The 21,142-nt window shown below is 44.1% G+C and overlaps 1 protein-coding gene and 1 long non-coding RNA gene across 10 annotated transcripts in view; both read left to right on the forward strand.

Moving 5' to 3' along the window:
• The window catches only part of LOC311038482, a 389,296-nt gene that overhangs the window by 361,700 nt on the left and 6,454 nt on the right, over nucleotides 1-21,142 (forward strand). The gene's annotated exons all lie outside the window — the stretch shown is intronic.
• abi1a (abl-interactor 1a) overlaps nucleotides 1-21,142 on the forward strand; it is a 100,128-nt gene that overhangs the window by 74,575 nt on the left and 4,411 nt on the right. Inside the window, exons 6-11 of one of the 9 annotated variants that reach the window (XM_084048023.1) lie at nucleotides 7,613-7,713; nucleotides 10,400-10,456; nucleotides 10,496-10,603; nucleotides 14,365-14,661; nucleotides 17,816-17,902; nucleotides 20,838-21,047. In XM_084048023.1, coding sequence (XP_083904149.1) covers nucleotides 7,613-7,713; nucleotides 10,400-10,456; nucleotides 10,496-10,603; nucleotides 14,365-14,661; nucleotides 17,816-17,902; nucleotides 20,838-21,047 — 860 coding nt within the window. Of the gene's footprint in view, nucleotides 1-7,612; nucleotides 7,714-10,399; nucleotides 10,604-14,364; nucleotides 14,662-17,815; nucleotides 17,903-20,837; nucleotides 21,048-21,142 lie in introns of all 9 variants that reach the window. The other 8 variants (XM_084048022.1, XM_084048027.1, XM_084048024.1 and 5 more) reach the window with 8 other exon arrangements.

A 21,142-nucleotide genomic window follows, 5' to 3' on the forward strand; every position in this document is an offset into this window, starting at 1 on the left:
GACAGTTACAAAGAGCCTATAGACGGCAGAACATTGTTACATACAATACAGTTGACATACTGGTCAGACACAGAGGACATCAATCATGGATAAAGGAAACAACGACTCCAAATTGTATGGCTGCCTATACAGTAGCTGATACTGAGCAGTACCTTGCTAACTGTTTGGCCCTCCTTTAGGAGAGGCCACAACCAACTTGCACGCACGCACACACACACACACACACACACACACACACACACACACACACACACACACACACACACACACACACACACACACACACACACACACACACACACACACACACAGTATATAGATACATGTCTTTGGCATTATTTAACCACATGAACCCTAGCACCCCTATTCTTTGCTTGTCATAATAGGCGACCCTTCCGTGAAAATAGGCAAACATTCAGCGAAAAATCTAGATCTACAAGCTCACGACACAATGCACATTGAGCTTGTAGATCGGCTGCTTTCAGTGAAGAGATTTGATGTAGAGGTAAAAAAAAAAAGAGGGGAACAAGTTCAGAGCCCTGGGGGACTGCGGTCAACGAAGTATAAAGGTTTTTTTAAGTGGCTGTTAAGAAAAGTGCATGTACTGTACTGTAACACACTGTTATGCACAAACTGTACAGATGTACTCCCAGGCCAGCGCACGTAGACACAGGGCTGTTGAACAGCTGTCCACCCACCCCCCCAGTGTTCTCTAAAGAACTCTCAGGATCTATTTATTGTGACGGAACACAGAACAAACTGTCTTTTCTTTGTTTAATTCATTTAGCAGAAGTAGCACTTTTCACACTTTCTCTTGTGGTATCGCCCTTCCCCTGGTTTACAGACAAACACGAGTGTCTCTTACACCTAATCTCAAGAAGAACAGCCTGTCTCGGCCAAAACTATTTTTGTACCACTCCACTGTTTTGAATCTCTTTTCTAATCTCTTTTTAGTTGGAGCAGTTTTTAGGGTGTTTTCACACCTATTCCTCCCCCTGAAGCTTAACCTACTGTACAATCCAGCCGTGATTTGCCTGACAAGGCTTTGGTGTGGATTCAGAATGCACGCATTAAAGTTCTCAGTCGCCATTTGGATTCCATAGATCAGGGGTCTTCAACAGGGGGTCCGGGACCCCGAGGGGGTCCTCAGAGTTACTACAGGGGGTCCGCCAAATCTTTGTGTGATATGACTTTTTTTTTCCTTACCCACTTGAACCCTAGCATCCCTTTTCTGAGGAGAACTTTAGCCAAAAATAGCAGCTCTACAAGCTCACAACGCCTCGCGCTGCGAGGCGTTGTGAGCTTGTAGCGAGGCGCTGCGAGGCGTTGTGAGCTTGTAGATCGGCTATTTTTGGCAAAGAGGTATCGGTGTAGAGGGGAAAAAAGAGCAGACCTAGTAAACAACCAAAAAAAGTAATCTGAAACACAATTTTATACAATATAGAGGGGGTCCCTCTCTCATCTCTTGCTTAGCTAGGTGGTCCTTGGCCTGAAAACGTTGAAGACCCCTGCCATAGATCAGTGGTTCTCAAACCTTTTCATGTCAACGACCCCCAAAATGATATGTATTTGGCCACGGACCCCCATCTCAAAATATTTTGTTCCAGGGACCCCCCAGAAGCAAAGATTTGAGTCACAAATGTTGCCTTTAAAAATAGACACTGCTCAAAATAATTAAGGGAACACTTTGATCCCTTAATTCTTTTGAGCAGTTTTTGTTAGCAGTATGTACAGTACACAGTTCATGAAAACTCAGTAGGGATCAGTAATTAAGGGATCAAAGTATAAAATAATGGTTAAACATGGTTAAAATGATTATTAACTTATTTAGCTTTGGACCCCCTTCCTGGTGCCCACGCCAAGGGCCCCTGGGGGTCCCCGGACCCCACTTTGAGAACCAATGCCATAGAAGCCGGCATGTCTTCTATGGAAGAATGTTGTGCAGATATCCAATCTACAAGCTCTCGAGCTTGTAGATTGGCTGTTTTCGGTGATTATTTTAAGATTATGAATATGACATCTCCAGAAGCCGTTTCACATAACAAACAAAATCGCCTTTTTTAACCCATTAAGACCTGGGACGCATCTGTGTCACTTTAGATTTCTTTAGCTATCTGCTATTTTTGAAAAAAATCGTAAACATTTTTTTTTTAAACTGTTAGGAAAACATTTTTAAGAATTGCCTCAGGTCTTAATGGGATAATCTCTGAGGTGACCTCGGTGCAGAAATCACCTGCAGGCTGTTTTTGTTGTCGTTCCATCAGAAATCTTTAGCTGGAGGAAGTGGTGACAAAGTGCGACTCTTTTCAAATCAAATCTCATGAGTTATGAGTACGGCTGAAGTCAGGAGAAGGCGAAGGCTTTTCTTTCATGACTTCTTCTGAGTTATGAGCGACCGCAGTTTGCTTCATTAGCTAAGAAGGCAGTAATGCTGACTGTGATTCCCATGAATATTACATCACTCTTAGTTTTCCCTCCTTTCCTCGCCTCTCTCACATGCATGTCTCACGCACACACACACGCACGCACGCACGCACGCACGCACGCACGCACGCACGCACGCACGCACGCACGCACGCACGCACGCACGCACGCACGCGCATGCACGCACACACACACACACACACACACACACACACACACACACACGTCCCCCCTGAGCTTTGCATTTCCAGGAGTTTATAATTTTCCCATGCAATTAATGACTTCATTAAAAGTTATGGAGCAGAATAGTTCAACATTACGGCTGCACAGTTATGGTATTGCCTCAGCATAATAAATCACATTTTATTGTTGATCATGATTTCATTTCCACCATTCATTAATTATCATATGATTCAGTCATTTTCAAACATGTCCTTTTCATTGTATATTTAGAGGGCCAAAGGCTAGTTGAGAATAGCCAAGATGTAGCAGCAGGCAAGGAATGAAATTACATTATTTTCTGCCACAGATCATGATTTCTAGCAAAGAGAATCAGTTCAGACTATAGAGCACCAAAGTCTGACGTAATTTACACATCCTACCTGGTTCGCGGTTTTCCACCCCCGTTCTGAAATCCCATAGACGTGTTTAATATCGCGTCAAATAAGAACTGTGTTCCAAAAATAAACAAATGATCCCGGCGGTTTTACTCTTACGGATATGAAGCATCAACTGACGGTGAGAAAACGATAATGTTACTTCCGCCGAATTAGTTTTTTACATTTTCGCCAGAAACAGACTGTATCAGATGTAAGTGACTGACTATCATAAACGATACAGAACCTCCTCCCTGACAATATCGCCGAGACAGTTTGTTTATTTTTGGACCACAATTCTTATATGAGACGATTCTAAGATGACCCAATGTTATTCTCCATAGAGAAATTACTTTACGAACCAGGGGATGAACGAGTGACGTCAGGACTTCTGTACTCTATAGTTATTCAGTCTTGTGCACCATCTGGTCAGTCAACCATTCCCTCTTACCAGTAGCTATGGGACGTTATGAAAATGACATGTCACGATTATTGTGGCAAACGTTATTGCGATTAACGATATTATTGCGATAATCAAAATGTGCTTAAAACTTAATATGGCACTTTTGTTTAACCACTTGTATCTCCAGCATCCCTATTCTGGGGATAATGTTCGCCAAAAAGAACAGATCTACAAGCTCACAACGTGTTACGTTGCAACGTGTTGTGAGCTTGTAGATCGGCTATTTTTGGCGAATCGATTTGTGCAATAATGAGTGAAAGAAGAGCGTCCCAAATGCGTTCTTTACAGGTCCGTTTTATCAAGTATAGAGGGTGTAAGTGGTTCTGAATTTGCAGCTCAACAAAAGCCAATTCATCCTAGTGTATGACGGAGGACAATTTCACGATAAGTGAGCGTATTTTTCATCGCGATAAACGATAACGTTTTTCGTCCGATCCCTGCTTGCCAGTGTGATGGCGTGGTGGTAGTCGGGTGTCCAGGCTTGTGCTCACCTTGCATGCTCTGTTATTGCGGTGCACATCGCTATTTGATTACACAGCCTCTCTGAGCCCGCCCGGCTTATTCAGCTCATCTCTCCTCTTCTTCATCCTCAGCTGAGTCCTGGATTCAATATCGGTGTTTGTGTGTGTGCGTGCACACACATTATGCTTGTGTGTGTGCACACGCATTATGTGTGTGTGTGTGCGTGTTCTAGAGAAAGATCAGTGATCCCCAAAATGCTGTATCACTTTGGACACAGAGAAGAGTGTAAAGGCAGATATAATCAATACTCTGTACTCTGTACTAATACTGTGTGTGTGTGTGTGTGTGTGTGTGTGTGTGTGTGTGTGTGTGTGTGTGTGTGTGTGTGTGTGCGTGTGCGTGCACCTACTTGCGCGCGCGTATGTGTCTGTGTCTAAGTGAGTGCCAAGTTTTGCTACTTTCTTGCTGTTTTTTTTTATAGAAGGCTTTGGACGGCTGTGTGCGAATATGTGTTCTTATGTGTGTGTGTGTGTGTGTGTGTGTGTGTGTGTGAGTGGGTGGGTGGGTCTGTGTGTGTTTTAGTGAGTGAGTGGGTGTGCATTACAGAGGTTGAGATTGATATGAAACTCTACCTCTGGAGTGTGAAACAGGACCGAGGGAGTCTTAAGTGTAGGTGGAATGGTGCTCTTTATTTCATACACAACCATTTGATAGGAAAGACAGACGTGAGATGGAGTGGGGGGGGGGGGGGGGGGGCGTTTAGGGTGAAGAAAGCCTGCAAGGAAAATAGACTAGTCCGGAGGGGACGGTTAAGGGATCAGAATGGATAAATCCAACATGTGTTGATGGCGGAGGTAGACGTGATATCCCTCAGCCCCTTCAACCCCTTAAAGGGTGATTTATGTGTAGTTGCACACCGAAAATGGCCAATCTACAAGCTCACAACACTTCTGCTTCCATCACTGCAAACACATGAGACGCACACACACACACACACACACACACACACACACACACACACACACACACACACACACACACACACACACACACACACACACACACACACACACACACACACACACACACACACACTTGCTTGGTTTCTACAAATAAATCATGATATATATCCTATTTTGGGCAAACTATGAGTTAAAGGTAGGGTAACTGATTTACTTAGGTTAAAATAAGTGTTAAATAGCTCTATATTGATCATACTCATTGCTATAGAGTGTTCAGTAAAAGGAGTCTCCATGTCTCTCCAGCTCTTTATTAAACAGAAAATGCATTTCCAGTGCTCTCTCTTGATTGGCTTAAATTGTGTCACCTACCTGAAAATGTACTATATTCTGTTTACTAAAGAGCTGGAGAGACCCCTGTGACCGAACAAACGCTCTGTAGCAATGATTACTATCACAATATAGTACTTATACTGTAGTACTTTAACCTTTTTTAACAAAAATACTGGGGGATTGGCAGTTGAATCAGACTCCCTCGATCGATTATTTGACTACGCGACTAATGGAGGTCAGGCCTAGTGAGAGAACGGATCATTCTGGTGTACAGTAGATGGATGGATAGACAGGGAGACGGATAGATATATGTGGAGGAGGGGGTCGGGGTTGACTTGAACGGAAGGAATTAGGAGGAGGGGGTTCTTGGGATGGAAGATCAGATCGCTTTACACTAGGGCAGGGATGAGGGGAGTCAGAGGACGAGATAGGGATGAGAGATAAAGAGGGAGAGGGAGCGAGGGATCAATTGAATAGCAGGGATAAGAGAGGCAGAGGGAGAGAGAGAGACGTAGAACAGGACATGGAGAGAGAGAGAGAGACAGAAGAGGGAGGAGGGGAGATGGCGGATTTAGCCGGCCTCGACCCATTGATCTCAGAGAGACCCCCCCTGGCAGTGTTGCCAGATTTTGCGAGAGAAATAAGCAACCAGGTCTATGAAAACACAAGCCCAAAAGAAGCGACTTCAGCACTTTAAACCGACATACGTCGACCATTTGAAAATAGCAGATCTACAAGCTCACAACGCGTCGCGATGCGACGCGTTGTGAGCTTGTAGATCAGCTATTTAAAACAATAATCTCTGGATAAATGTGAAATATCTTTGAAACATTTTAACAACACAAATCTGGTACTGGGGGTCCCTGGCACAAAATGATTTCAGATGGGGGATACACAGACAATTACATATTCATTTGGGGGTCCTTGACATGAAAGTGTTTGAGAACCACTGGTTTAAACTAGCCTGGTAAACCCTCCCTCCGGAAATCTAATTTTCATTTGATTCCAGGAGTGAGTCTGGCCTGATTGCCCATTGTGGGGGTTTCTAGTGGAATTACCAACTAACCGAGCCTATCAGCGTCGTCGCTCATCGTTCTGTGATTGACAGCGACAGTTGGCCAATCAGGTGGCGAGTACGAGTGAGCCCGAATGGGACGAGTGCAGCCGACAAAAATGGAACGATCCGCCATTGTTTCTGTGGCCAGTTACACTTTTTACTTTCGGTTTTAAAACGCTCTCAAACTTCTTTTTTGAGGCACGGAATTTACTTTTAAGATATCGTTTGGATAGAATTTAGTTGTTTAACTTCATATATGTGGTCAATTAATCATGACAGAGCCTATTTAAAAATACAAATTTAGAGAACCGGCAGGGGCGGGGAGTGACACGCATGTATCCGAATAAGGCAACCTATTTTGGGCATGGCCGTCTCAAAAGTCCCGTTGCGTCACATTAGTCTGGAGGTCTGCTGATTGGCTGGAGGGGAACAACGATCATTGGCTGAAGGGGTTGTCAGTCAACGGTATTACTCCCGCCCAACTCCAGCCCACAGCCAATATTGCAGAATGGGCGATCATGCCAGACTCACTCCTGAAATCAAATGGAAATGAGATTTCCGGAGGGAGGGTTTACCAGGCTAGGTTTAAACAGCATTAGGAAGCTCCAGTAAAGTAAAAAAAAATACCTCAAACTACTTGAGTACATGCACTTACTTTACACCACTGCGTATAACAAGCGGACATGGCAACACTGTGCCTGGAGGTCACACAGAGCCTGACATAGTGTACATGCTGACATTCCTGAGCTATTCCTGGCAAAACGTCTGGCTTATTGACTTCCTATACGTCAATGTGTGAATCCATGAGTTCTATAGGAAGAGGCATGATGATGGCTGTGTGTGTGTGTGTGTGTGTGTGTGTGTGTGTGTGTGTGTGTGTGTGTGTGTGTGTGTGTGTGTGTGTGTGTGTGTGTGTGTGTGTGTGTGTGTGTGTGTGTGTGTGTGTGTGTGTGTGTGTGTGTGTGTGTGTGTGTGTGTGTGTGTGTGTGTGTGTGTGTGTGTGTGTGTGTGAGAGAGAGAGAGAAGTGGAACTGAGTAGATGCAGTGTGTAGCCATGGCATTTTCTCCCTCTAAATGGGGCACAGGAGTGTGAGCATGTACACACACACACACACACACACACACACACACACACACACACACACACACACACACACACACACACACACACACACACACTGGAATAAGTGTGCCTAACTGCTGTGATACCTTCTGTGTAGTTATGGCAGGTTGCCCTAAATAAAAATGTTGTTCTCTCCTCTCTCCTCTCTCTCTCTCTCTCCCCCCCCCCCCCCCCCCCCCCCCCACCCCCCCACAGTGGTAGTAGTGGAGGCAGCAGCAGCAGGGAGAACAGTGGTAGCAGTGGTATTGGCATCCCCATCGCCGTGCCAACCCCGTCCCTCCCCAACTCTGGACCAGGTGAGACACACACAGAACCATTAGTGTCCTGTAATAACGTTGAGTTCTGTGACCGGGTCATAACCAGGATGCCTTATCTCATTCTGGTTGTATTGTACGTGTGAGTCAACCTATTGAAGTGTTTCACAGCACAATATCCTGGAGGCCTACATCAAAGGTGTATCGAGATATATTCCGTTGTTGTCGGGCAGAAACCTCTAAATGAATGCCTTACTTGATCAAGCTCGACACACGGTGCGAAGCGAAGCATTTTGGACATAATGAGGTTTTCCCCCGATGGAGACGACATATTCATTGTCTGCTTGCTCTTTATTATCATGTGTTTAAGACACCTTTGGTTAATACTCAGGCAATATCGTCCATTTAGGATTACAAGTTTAGGCATGAAAGTAACGCCCCCACCATGGATTGTTATTATGAAATATTACACAATCAACATACAGTAGAGACACCTATAACACTTACAAAAGGCTCTCAAAGTCAATATGAAATTAAACTTCTCATTTTATAATACTAGTATTTCTAAGCTGAGCTGACACTTAACCCTTTAAAACTGGGGAAAGCATCTGCGTCTAAACTATGAGCTTGTAGATCTGCTATTTTTGATTTTTTTTGAAAATGTGTTATATATATATTTTAAAGCTAAAATGTTTTACTGTCCCTGGAACAACATATTTTGAGGTGGGGGGGTCCGCGACCAAATACATATAATTTTGAGGGTCCTTGACAAATTATGAAAAAGTTTGAGCACCACTGATACAGAAACAAAAGCTTTTTTAGAAAACTGTTGGGATTTAGAAGACATTGTTTTGTAGAATCGGCTTCAGGTCTTAATGGGTTAATATTAACTGATGAAAGTATGAATGTACTTTGCAGCCTTGGGGGGGGGTAGCTTTGAGAGTACACACGACGACACAAAGCCTATGTTTACCAGACGGGGGGGATTATGCAGTGCCATTGTGTTCTAAAGCACAACTGATGTGTTACCTCACTCTGTAAATAGGCCAAGCGTGTGTCAGGGCCTTAGCTTAGCCTGAGCTAACGCCTTTTCCTAGAGGCCAGAGGCTTTAAGGCGTAGCATTAAGCATTCATGAGCTTTTACATGCTTATACTACTACTGCTGCCTCTAACTTTTCCCCCAGGAAGCCAGTCTAATTGAACGTGAAATTATTTAGATTGCTGTTTTTTTTTTGATGAACAAGTTGAAGTCTGGACTGTGTGTGTGTGTGTGTGTGTGTGAGACTATACTCGTGAGGGCCAGATGCCCCCCCCCCCCCCCCCCCCACACACACACACACACACAGGTATAATAGAATTTGAGAAATAGACCAATTCCCTGGTCCTCGCGAGAGAAATGGTTTGTTTTATGGTTAAAAAAGATTTTTAAGTGATTCAGGTTGGCGTCAGTGTTAGACATTAATTTTAGAGGTTTGAGTTAAAAATGTTGAGCTTGTAGATCTACTATTTTTGAATATCCAAAGTATAAAATAATGGTTATAGCTAAAGTCTAAAATGACACAGATGCGTTCCAGGATTGAATGGATTAAACAGGCTTTATACCTATAGTTGGCTTGCCAGTGACGCAAAATGTATTAAAAATAGCATCCATGAAATCACTGTCCTAAAGTGTTGAATGTCCTTACAAGTATAGTAGTAACAAACCTGTGTGTGTGTGTTTATTTGCAGTCTTGTGTACAACGGGACTTATCCAGCGCTCTGCCAGTAAACTAATCACCATGGCAACACTCGCTTCATGCCGCATACCGCAAAGTATTTCCCCCCCCCAAGAAAAGAGCTAAAACTGAAGACTATACGGGATGACATTAATTGTTTGTTATTCTAATAGCAGCACCAGCTCCAATATGTCCTGTACCTACTAGGGATGTTAACAATTAATCTATAATCAATGAATTGCCGTTAAGAATTTAGTCGATTAAATGTATCGATTTTCAATTAATTGAAGAAAAGAAAATTGAAAACTTTTTTTTTGGAGGGCTAGTGAAAATTACAGATATGGTGTGTGTGATATGAAATGTGAGCTTATCATAATCACAGTAATCCTTAATCATATTACATCATAATATTCAAGGGCTTTTGGAGAGAAATGAGACAGACTCCATAGAGCAGTGGTTTTCAACGTTTTTCATGCCAAGGACCCCTAAATTGATTTACATTTGTCCGCGGATCCCCCATCTGAAAATGTATGTGCCAGGGACCCCCAGAAGCAAAGATTTGATTAAAAATAAATATATATATTCATAGATTTGCACACATTTTCAAGATAAAAAAAAAAATAGCAGAACTACAAGCTCATAGTGCCGCGGCACTATGAGCTTGTAGTTCTGCTATTTTTGAATAGCCAAAGCTAAGTGGTTAAAATGATTGTGACGCTATGTTAACTAATTTCGCTGGGGACCCCCTGGAACCCCCCCAAGGACCACTGGTGGTCCCCCGACCACTGGTTGAAAATCACTGCCATAGAGCACTGCAGAGGAGAGGGGTGGGTGTGTGTGTGTGTCTGTGTCCAGCTGATGCTCATTGAAGCTCCTCAATGTTATTATAGAAGGGCAATTATGTTGCTGTACTCATTTTCGGTTTCGGACAAGAAAAAAACGCTGCCAATCAATCGATTAATCGATCGTTATCAACTCAATTAATGAATTCATCGATAATCGACTCGTTTCAGTCCCCTCTTCCACATGGGCGGCGGCTCCTCCGGGCGCTCCTCCGCCCGCCCCACCTCCTCCGGGCGCTCCTCCGCCCGCTCCGCCCCCTCCGGGCGCTCCGGGCGCTCCTCCGCCCGCTCCGCCCCCTCCCCCTCCTCCTCCTCCTCCACCAGCTCCTCCTCTGCCAGGGCTCAGTAGCCCCCCAGTGGCAGCACCATCTGGAGGTGAGACCCCTCTGAGGCGGACCACCGCCAGCCTCTCCTCTCTCTGGGTGGTGGATGACCGGCCGACTGTTGGTCCACTGGGGGTCTGTCTGTCTGTCTGTCTGTCTGTCTGTCTGTCTGTCTGTCTGCTCCACGGCAGCCATGCATGAAGGAGAGTCTGTGACCGCGGGGGGTCAGTGTGTGTGTGTGTGTGTGTGTGTGTGTGTGTGAGAGTGTTTGAGTAGAGAGAGAGAGAGAGATAGAGAGAGAGAGAGAGATAGTGTATGCCTGCTTCAGGGCAAGCCTTTGTGTCATTGTGTGTGTGAGTGCGTGCAGAAATGTATGTACAGTATCAAGTGTGTGTGTGTGTGTGTGTGTGTGTGTGTGTGTGTGTGTGTGTGTGTGTGTTTTTGTATTACTGTACTTGTGAGAACCAAATGTCCCCACACAGGGCTCGACATTAAGGCTTGGTCGCTTCATGTCCGGGACATGTAATTAACAATTAAGGACAAGCAGATTAAAATCTTAGTTGTCCGTCGGACAAGTTGGAGAGGAAAAAAAATGCCTCAAAAAGTTAATGTCAAGCCCTGACACAAGTAGTAGAATTTCAGAAATAGACATTGTAAGGACAATTTTTAGCTGGTCTTAAGAAGAAAAAAAGGTTGTTTTATGGTTAAAAAAGATAGATGGGCTTAAGATTCAGTTTGCGATTAGGATTATGATTAGACATTTGGAGGTTAGGTTTAGGTGTTAGGGTTAGAGTTGTCCCTATTTTATACTTTGGTTGTGCAGCGCTGTCACAAAACTGGAAAATAGCCGATGCGACACGTTGTGAGCTTGTAGATCTACTATCTAATTTTTCGGCTTAAGGCTTACAGTTAAAAATGCCCAAAGTTTTGTCAAAATGGTAATTATAAAATTGCCTTCCAAAAATGCCGATGTCCTCACAAGTATAGTAATATAAGTGTGTGTGTGTGCGTGAGTGTGTGTGTGTGTGCGCGTGCGTGCAGTGAAAGGGTCTGGCTTTCTATCCAAATCACAGTCCGGTGTCTCTAAACACTCTGGTGATTGGCTGATCACGGTGGTGGTGGTACTTCCTCATTCTCTTCCAATCATATATATTAAGCTTCACAAAGAAGTCTCTAAGCCAATGAAACGGCCTGTTACATTATTAGCCTGAGGCCAGCCTGGGAAGTATGAAGTCTTAAACTGCATAAAGTTTTCAACTTGGGAAAATTTACATAAGACCGTGAGATGAATGTTAATTAAATAAATTAGAATAAATACATTTTTCTTCTAGGCCTAAAATACAGACAGAATGAAGGCATGTTTATTCAGTTTGTTTAACAAATTCATACAGCCTAAGGAGATTTAGAGACTTCTTTCCTGCAGGTACAGTATATAGTGTCTGAAATGCTTCTTCCTTTAAAAAAATAAATCATATAATTGATGAGATTCATTCACTCCAAATAATTGAGTGGCACATGATTTTATTGACATGTCATCGCTTAAGCCTGTTTTCCCACAATACTTGTAATTATGGTTGTAACAACTTGTTACAACAGCCTTTGGTGTCTACACTAAATCCTTTTAAAACGCTCCTGTATTATTATGAAACACCGGGTTCACCAGCAGGTCGATCGATGAGAGGTGGCTGTTGTTTTTTCCTCTTAGAGATAAGATATTATAGATAACAAATCTACAAGCTGACACATTGTCTATCGCCTGCTGTGTGTGACATGACGCGCAACCAAGTGTAAATCAAGCATAAGAGGAAAAGGAGGAAGGTTATGAAGTCTTGTTTGTAGGTTTGTCTGCTGCTGTGTTTCCTGTGGTCCCACCCATCTCGGTCTAAAGGTCTGTGTCCACCAAGATCTTTTTTTTGTCCTGAGCTCAGCTTATGTTTTTAATTGTTTACAATGTTGAGCGCCACGTTTTTGGAAACCCAGCAGCACAAGGAGGTGCACGTGTGGCATTTTTATCTGCTTGCCGAGAGTTCAAATATTTTCAACTTGGGTATTTCTTTTTTTGGGAGCCGAGCGACTTGTGTTTTCAGCTGGAGAAGAAGAAACGCTTTGGCGGGACACACACAGCCTAAGAACATAGCCTCTCCTGAGAGATTATGTTATCTGGCGCTGTCAACAGGAAATGCCCAAGTAATACAAAAATGAATCGCTTAGCCCTCTTCTCCTCTAGCCCTCTTCTCCTCCCTTCTTCTCGCTCTTATTCTCTCACACACACACACACACACACACACACACACGCACATGCACACGCACACGCACAGACACAGCTTTGTCAGTAGTTGTAGGTGCAGTCTTTATTTCGGTGGTATAGCACATGGCAACGGTCCAAGATTTAACGTTTGGCGTGTTGCCCCGGTGTGAAATACGTTGTCAGCGGAAAGTCTCAACACTTTGTCTCAAACTCCGTTGCAACAGGAAATTAATAGCACTTCTGAAGGGCTGAAGAAGGTCATTTTAATACGACATCCACAAGAAGCTCAAATTAATAGCACTTCTGAAGGGCTGAAGAGAAGGTAATTTTAATACGACATCCACAAGAAGCTCAAAAGTTACTGAAGCATCTAGCAATCTATGCTAATTAGTCGGGCCGGACCGAGCCTCGGGTTCTGTGAAGAATTTATTTTAAGAAAGAAATTCAACTGCCCCTAGCGGCCTAACGGTAAGGCCAACGGAAATGGCAGTGGATGTGTTGGCTGCAGCTCAAAGTGCACTTTACCCAGGTATCTAGTTTGTCACCGTCCGACCTTCCTAGCCCGTGTTATTAAACAAAAAGGGGCGACAAAACTCAATCGAAAATTCGCGATCGGAAATCCGTGAAAGTGGCCGTTTTCAAGATGTTTTGGCCATTATCTCTGGAACGGAAGGTCCAATCTGCTCAGTTCAAAGCTTGTTGGATGCGTGACTTTTTGGGGGTTTCGGGCCTAAAAGTATGGTAAGTAAAGTATGAGCCTCTTGCCGGCCCAGTAGGGATTCAGAGGAAAGACTAAGAGCATGGTGCTAAAAAAACGGAGCTTGTTAGTAGCCTGCAAGATCAGCCCGAGGGGTAGTCTGTGATTTCTGCCTCCATTAGTTTTCCTCTGCTGCTTCTCTCTCTGGGTTATCTGAGCCTCTTCTGTTCCACTCTGTCTGGTTAAAAGTCTTAAGTGCATCTGAAGTGCAGGTCCATTCAAGGCTCCCTCGGGGGGAGTTGTGTTGTTTCAGTCGTGCTCTCTGAAATATGCCCTTTTTTAACACTATTACCAAAATGCAATCATTATGTTGGCTTTTCCCCTTTGCGCTCTCTCTTTCGCTCTCTCTCTCTCTCTCTGTGATCTTATTGGTGGATGATGATGTTGATGGAATCTTCTTCTCCGCAGGTTTGGGAACCCGATCAATGTTTTTAACCACTTAAACCCTAAATACTTGGCGCCCTCCCCTTTTCCCCCTCTACACAAAACATAACAGATCTACAAGCTCACAATGCGTCACAGCACGATGCGTTGTGGCGCTTGTAGATCTGCTACTTTGGCTAAAGGTTCACCAAATGTTGGCCTACCCAGAATAGGGACGCTAGGGTTCATGTGGTTAAATAGTCAAACAAAATCTGTTCTTTTGCAATCTTACTAATCATTATTCCGGGTACTCTCTGTTTCTCCTCTCTTTCCTTATCCACTCATCCTCCCTTCCTATCTCATCTGCCTAACCCCCTCCCCCCCTCCTCTAACCCCCCCTCCCCTCCCCCCATCCTTTGCCCATCCCTGGGTGTTTTTTCTATAGTGGTTGCCCCCGGGCCGGGTCTGGGCCCCGTCCCCATGTCCCAGTTCGGGACCATCTCGCGGCAGATCTCGCGGCACAACTCCTCGAACTCCTCCGTCTCTATGGTTTCGGCCACGGGCACCTACCGGCGGGCGCCCTCGGTCACCTCCCAGTACTCCTTGCAGCAGCAGCAGCTTCAGCTTCAGCAGCAGCAACAACTACAGCTTCAGCAGCAACAGCAGCTTCAGCAGCAGCAGCAGCAGCAACAGCAACAGCCTCACATTAATGGAGGCACTCCGGGATATGGTCAGAACTCAAGTAAGACATTCCCCCCAACCCCCCTGTTCAAGCCCTTGTTAAGGTAGCTCTCCACCGGCGGCGGTAAGTGTTGGGAAAGCGTATGCTGCGTATGTCATACCAGGGGTTTGGTGCACCTGTCCTGGTGCTCTTACCACCCATCAAAAAGCAAGACATGGCTTTTTTTGCCCCGATCCAATATTTTTTTGCTAACGAGTTCTGCACTTGTGCGTTCTGTACACATAGGATCCCTCCAGCGGCAATGTACCGGTGTTTATTTAACTCAGAGAGGGTATAAAAAAGACCCTTGCCCGTCCATTCCAGCGGCAAATTACCGGTGTTAATTTCACTTTGAGAGGGTACAAATAAGACTCTTTCGGGTCCATCTGGTTCCATGCATTTTTATGAGTAGCAATTCAAACACACCCAAAACACCCAATTGATAGTTAAGTTGCGACAACTTTGCGAACAGTCACCAAGCCAGGCAGGCGTGTCTGGTAGGGTTATGATGCCATAGCATGGGAGGACGACCGCTGTTCAGAGTATGGGACGTCTCCCCATTGGCTTAAAGGACAGCCAATGATGGAAAAAGTCGAAACGGTCTCACATAGGTGTCGCATAGGTGTTGACTAGTTGCTCTGTCTGTTCGTAGACCAGCCCGCTCTTCGAGCAAGCTGGTAAAAAATCACTTCATGTCCAACAGTAGACACAAACAGACAAATCTCACGGCTTCAGGGCAACATAGCCGGCAGAACAGAACAGTTTGTATTCAATAAATAGTGAATACAGCACTGCTAGTCCTCCTGAAGGTCAAGCTTGAATTTCGTGACTGAATTATTGACTTTCTGCTTTCTGTGGAAGTCTGGAAGTGCAGCCTAAGGCTTTCTGCTTGGTCTGGCAACGGGACGTCTTTAGTATTGATGTGTAACGCCTTGTCCTTGGATTCACCACCAGATACAAACACAGACAGACAGTCGATATCTGATTATGATAGACGTGGACTTGGCAGCTTTTTGGCCTCTCACCTAAAAGCATACTTTGAAGTATCCCATGTAATAATAATAATGTACTTTGCTGTACATCACACTCTAATCTCGTTAGTCATTAGACTACCAGCGGTTCCCACACACACACACACACACACACACACACACACACACACACACACACACACACACACACACACACACACACACACACACACACACACACACACACATGCACACAGGTTTTGTGTGTGTGTGTGTGTGTGTGTGTGTGTGTGCGCAAAATGTTGAATATTTTGCCCATATCTATATAATGGATTATCGGCATTATTATTTCTCCGATTCTACGAGATCCCCCTACGTCTTTTAAAACGATCGGCGGGTGGATCGTTTTGAAGAAAGATATTCTATGATTTTTCAAAGATTAAATGCTGAAAACGCTGCCATTCGCTGGCAAGGGCAGCCATAGACAGCGTTTTATTCTGGCACTGAATGAGTTAAGGTAGCTCTCCATCGCACCGACGTCGTCGGCGCTAAGTGTTAGAAGGCATCTGTTGCCGAAAACCTGCTATTGAATGGGCAGTGGGTACGCTGTCGCGCCGGGTCTCACGTTGTATGGAAGCGTCCTCGGTCGGCTTTCGACTTTAAAAGGTAACTTAAAAACTACCGTTTAAAGTTACAATGTTTACTACAGTACCTCCAAACAGATGAGGACTAACTCCGCCCGTGTGATCTGTGATGCGTCTGGTTCAGAAATACTAGTCTAAACTGTGTTACTTTCGCTCGCCAAGGTGACCCGCATCCCAAGGTGTCCACTGACTGACTTTAAGCCTTATTTTTTGGGGGGATTATTTTTGGGTTCTGTCCTAGTGTGCGGCCTTGCTTTAGCCCTCACTGTAGAAATAGGATAATACTGTCTGATGTTTGAGAGGCAGACCAGTTTACAGACAGTGTTCTAAACTGAATATGAATACCTTTATCATTTTGTTTATTTATTTTACACTTTACAGTTGTAGGAATGCATAAGAAAATTGGTTAGGACAGAAAACTTCAATTTCAATGCCATGTCCCTTACTTACTTAACCTTTACTTAATGGGGTTCAGAGGTATTCAAGTGGCCATGTACAGGGTTTAGGCATGAGGCTATTCGACAGAGGCATTGTGCAGCACAGCGCCTCCCTCTGGTCATAAGTAGTCATGTAATTTGGATTGATCCCAGAGTGGGTTAAATGGGTGCAACACTTCAAGACGTTGCTGTGTGAACGACGATAAATCCCACATTCTCAGTTTAATCCCCCCCTGGGTTTATATCGTCCAAATCTCCATGACTAGCAGATAGATCCCACCATGAGGAAATCCTGTCACGGTCACAACAAGCATCACTCCCAACTTTTCAGCATCACAGTGTCACTGTCACCGCACGCCACGAACACGCGTGTCTAATCTCACCGTGTCACTGTCCTGTTTCACATCACACTGTCTGACTGTCTGGGTGTGGTGGATGTGTCTAATCTCACAACACTGGGATTATGTGTGGGTTTTTTACACGTTTTTCCTCTGTCTTGTCTTGTCTGTCATTGTTTTGCTTGGGATCGGGGGAAGCACTCTTTTTTTTTTTTTTTTTTTTTTAAAGGAGTAGTTCACACAACAAATGACTTATTTTCTATCGATCACACACGCCGTGAAGCCTTGAGTTCATGGAGATTATTTTGTTTTTGTCGCATTCCTAACCAATTTCATCAAATTATTTGCTTAGGAATGCGACAAAAAGTAAACAATCTCCATGAATTCAAGGGGTGTCTCATTTTTTGGGGCGAACTACTCCTTTAACAGTCTCCTATCCATTCTTGGTGACTGATGTGGCTTGTGTTTTCTCTTCCTCTTTTCTCCAATGTCATCCTCTTTTCCTCTTACCTTTCACACTTTCGCTCCCATTCTTTCTGTCAACTCTCTCCCTCCCTCCCTCTCCCTCTCTCTCTCTGTCTCTCTCTCTGTCTGTCTCTCTCTCTCTCTCTCTCTGTCTCTCTCTCTGTCTCTCTCTCTGTCTCTCTCTGTCTCTCTCTCTGTCTCTCTCTCTCTCTCTCTCTCTCTCTCTCTCTCTCTCTCTCTCTCTCTCTCTCTCTCTCTCTCTCTCTCTCTCTCTCTCTCTCTCTCTCTCTCTCTCTCTCTCTCTCTGTGCTGGCTTTCAGTGTCTCTCGCCCCCCCTCCTCCACCCATGGCCCAGCTGACTCCACAGATCCCACTGACTGGCTTTGTGGCCAGGATGCAGGAGAGCAGTAAGTGCAGGGAGAAGGCCCAGACCGAACCATCCATATTCTCCTCATCATCCTGCTGTGTGTCCCACCCTAACCTCTCCCCCTGCCTGTCTGTCTGTCTGTCTGTCTGTCTGTCTGTCTGTCTGTCTGTCTGTCTGTCTGTCTGCAGTGTTGATTTTGTCGACTAAAACTATGCAGAAAAATGTTCGTCGACTAGAGGTGTGCATTGGCACTGCCCTTAACACATCCACCGCCAAGGGCTAATCTCATAATGCACTCACCACTGCCACGCTTTTATTGTCCTTTTTTGTTTTTTTGATTCCGCCATAGCCCCCGCTAAATCCGTTTAAAATCCGCGTTCATTTGGTTCGACACAAACACGGGATCCGACAGAACAAAACGCTGAAGACCGCGACGCAATCCGTGCCTCCATTTTGGAGAACGAGGCAAAAACGTCAGAGTGGGGGATGCGGAGAGCAAAACAACAAGTTGAGATAACCGCTTCCAAAGTTGATCGCTAGACAGGAAACGGAGGCGGGACAAAAAACGGAAACAGTATTATTTCGTTTCCGGTCCGCCCCCCCCCCCCCCCCCCCCCAACACCCGCCCCGCAGGACTACGGGTACGGCGGTTAACGGTTGGATTTAACGGCCCGTAGGACTACGGTCTTGGCGGTCAATGTGTTAAGATTCAATTTGATTACGATTAACCTTGTAATATTTCGATTCGATTCGACGATGCATCGCGATGCATCACACTTTTCTATATTACTGCACAACATGGCAACTTTTTCATCAGTCAATACAAGCAGTCAGATATACTGAGCAACATATACATCTGGCTGCTGCTCTGTGCAATTAGCATGATAAAAAAAACATTAACCCATTAAGACCTGGAACTGTGTCATTTTTAGATTTGAGCTAAAAAGCTTTATTTTACACTTTGGCTATTCAAAAATAGCAGATATACAAGCTCATAGCGCGGCACCGAGTGCCGCACTCTGAGCTTGTAGATCTGCTATTTTTTTTAAATCGTGAAAATGTGTGCAAATCTTTGAATATATATTATTTTAAAGCGAACATTTGTAACTCAAATCCTTGCTTCTGGGGATCCCTGGAACAAAATATTTTGATGGGGGTCCGCGGCCAAATACATATAATTTTGGGGGTCCTTGACATGAAAAAGTTTGAGCACCACTGATATAGAAACATATGTTTTTTCAGAAAACTGTTGAGATTTAGGAGACATGTAGAACCGGCTTCAGGTCTCAATGGGTTAAAATAAAATAAAACATTGCCATTTGTGAATCGATTCATAATCATACACGTCCGATTATTTTTGACACCACTGTCGTCGACTACCTTTTTTCACTGACGAAAAGGAAACAAAAAGGAAATAAAAACTAAGCTACGATGACTAAAACTTGAGACTAAATATATTGACAATTTCGTCAACAAATACAAACTAGACTAAAATGTCAGTGAGGGACTTGTGGAGAAGAGATCCAGTAGAACTAAAAGACAAGTAATTTAATGTTTGGTTGCGCTCGGGTGTTGTGCTCTGAAAATAGCAGATCTACAAGCTTGTAGATCTGCTATTTTCAGCATGCAACCAAGTGTAAAATCAGCCATAACGACGGCATCAAGGCACCGCCAAAATACATTTTAGTCGACTAAATCAACTGTAGATTTAGTCGACTATAATCTTATGCTATTTAGTCGACTAAAACTAGACTAACAGTAAAACATTTCAGATGACTAAAATATGACTAAAACTAAATGGAATGTTGTTCAAAAGACTATGACTAAAACTAAATCAAAATTGTCTGTTAAAATCAACACTGGTCTGTCTGTCTACTGAACACCTCTGCATGCATTGTTGCTCATTCCCCGTCTCTTCCTTTTGTCTGTCTTGAATGTGTCTCACCCTCGTCGTCATCAAATCAATGCTGCATTACTAACATGCAATCATCAAAGAAAGCATTTTTTTTGTTAATTAAAAAGGTGTCTGACTGGTTCAATCATCTCGTAGATGGACTTTTATCGATCCTGCGAGGGGAATTTACGTTGTCATAGCAACACGCCAGGACAAACACAGGACAGATAACAGATAGATCTACTGTAAGCTTCAAGAATACAAAACTAATCCATAAAAAGAGGGTGCCTAAAAAAACAAGGACATTTACTGTCTTGTCTCTTAGTTATTTTCACTTAGTTTTAGGTGTACTGTCCTTACAATCCTTAAAAATCCTTGTTTTTCGATTTATTCATTTGTGGGTTTAATTCCAGTTTCAACAAAATACAAATGTGTAGGATGATCTTATCCTTGATAAAAAATATGTGTAGATATGAAGATGCCAGTGTTTGTTTAATTGTAGCAGATTTATCCTCTGTATTGAAGCTTGCTGTGAGAGTGGTATATTATTGTAGGATTATAGGTTTGAGCGTAAGGTGAATGTCTACTGGAGGTGTGGACACAAAAATATTGTGGGTCGTAATTCCAGGGGACAGGGTACACTCTGCTGCCCCATACCAACCGATATATCTTCCAATAGAAATACAATCTTTACTGACAAACAGTTTGAGTTCTGTTCAAGTCACTGAGTCAAATGAGGTGATTTAAAACAAAAAAGATTCAACACATTTTGAAGAGCAGCTGTTTATGACAGATTTTCCCAACTAACATGAGCCCAGTGTAGGGTAATATAGAGTGATTTCTGTGTGTGTGCATGAATACAACTTCACAGTGAAATCAGTAGGGATATAACAGTATAAAACACTTGAGAAGCTCTATGTTCAAATGTCTTTTTTAACATGTTTTTGCATGTCCCCCCCCTTCGTTTAATGATTATTATGCATGATTCTTTTGCCGTCTTATTAAACCAAATCACGCCTGGTAGCGTGTGGAGCATGCCATGCATACGTGTCCATCTTGTTCATGGCTCTATTCCCTACAGTTGCAGACACGCCCACTCCGCCTCCCCCTCCCCCTCCGGACGACCTGCCCCTGTTTGACGACTCTCCGCCCCCTCCGCCGCCCCCTCCCGTGGACTACGAGGAGGAGGGCGAGGACGGCGAACACGACCCCGACGCCGCCGTGGTGCACTACAACGACCCCTACGCCGACGGAGACCCCATGTGGGCGCCCAAGAACTACATCGAGAAAGGTGTGAGCTCGAAAAGGAACAAAAAACATTAACTGCTTAATCCCTATATTATGTGAACAGGCCTTTCTCACCCGATCCTAGTAAGTGTGTGAGAG

This window comes from Gymnoscopelus microlampas (assembly GCF_963454915.1).
Source record: "Gymnoscopelus microlampas genome assembly, chromosome: 22".
NCBI lineage: Eukaryota > Metazoa > Chordata > Actinopteri > Myctophiformes > Myctophidae > Gymnoscopelus > Gymnoscopelus microlampas.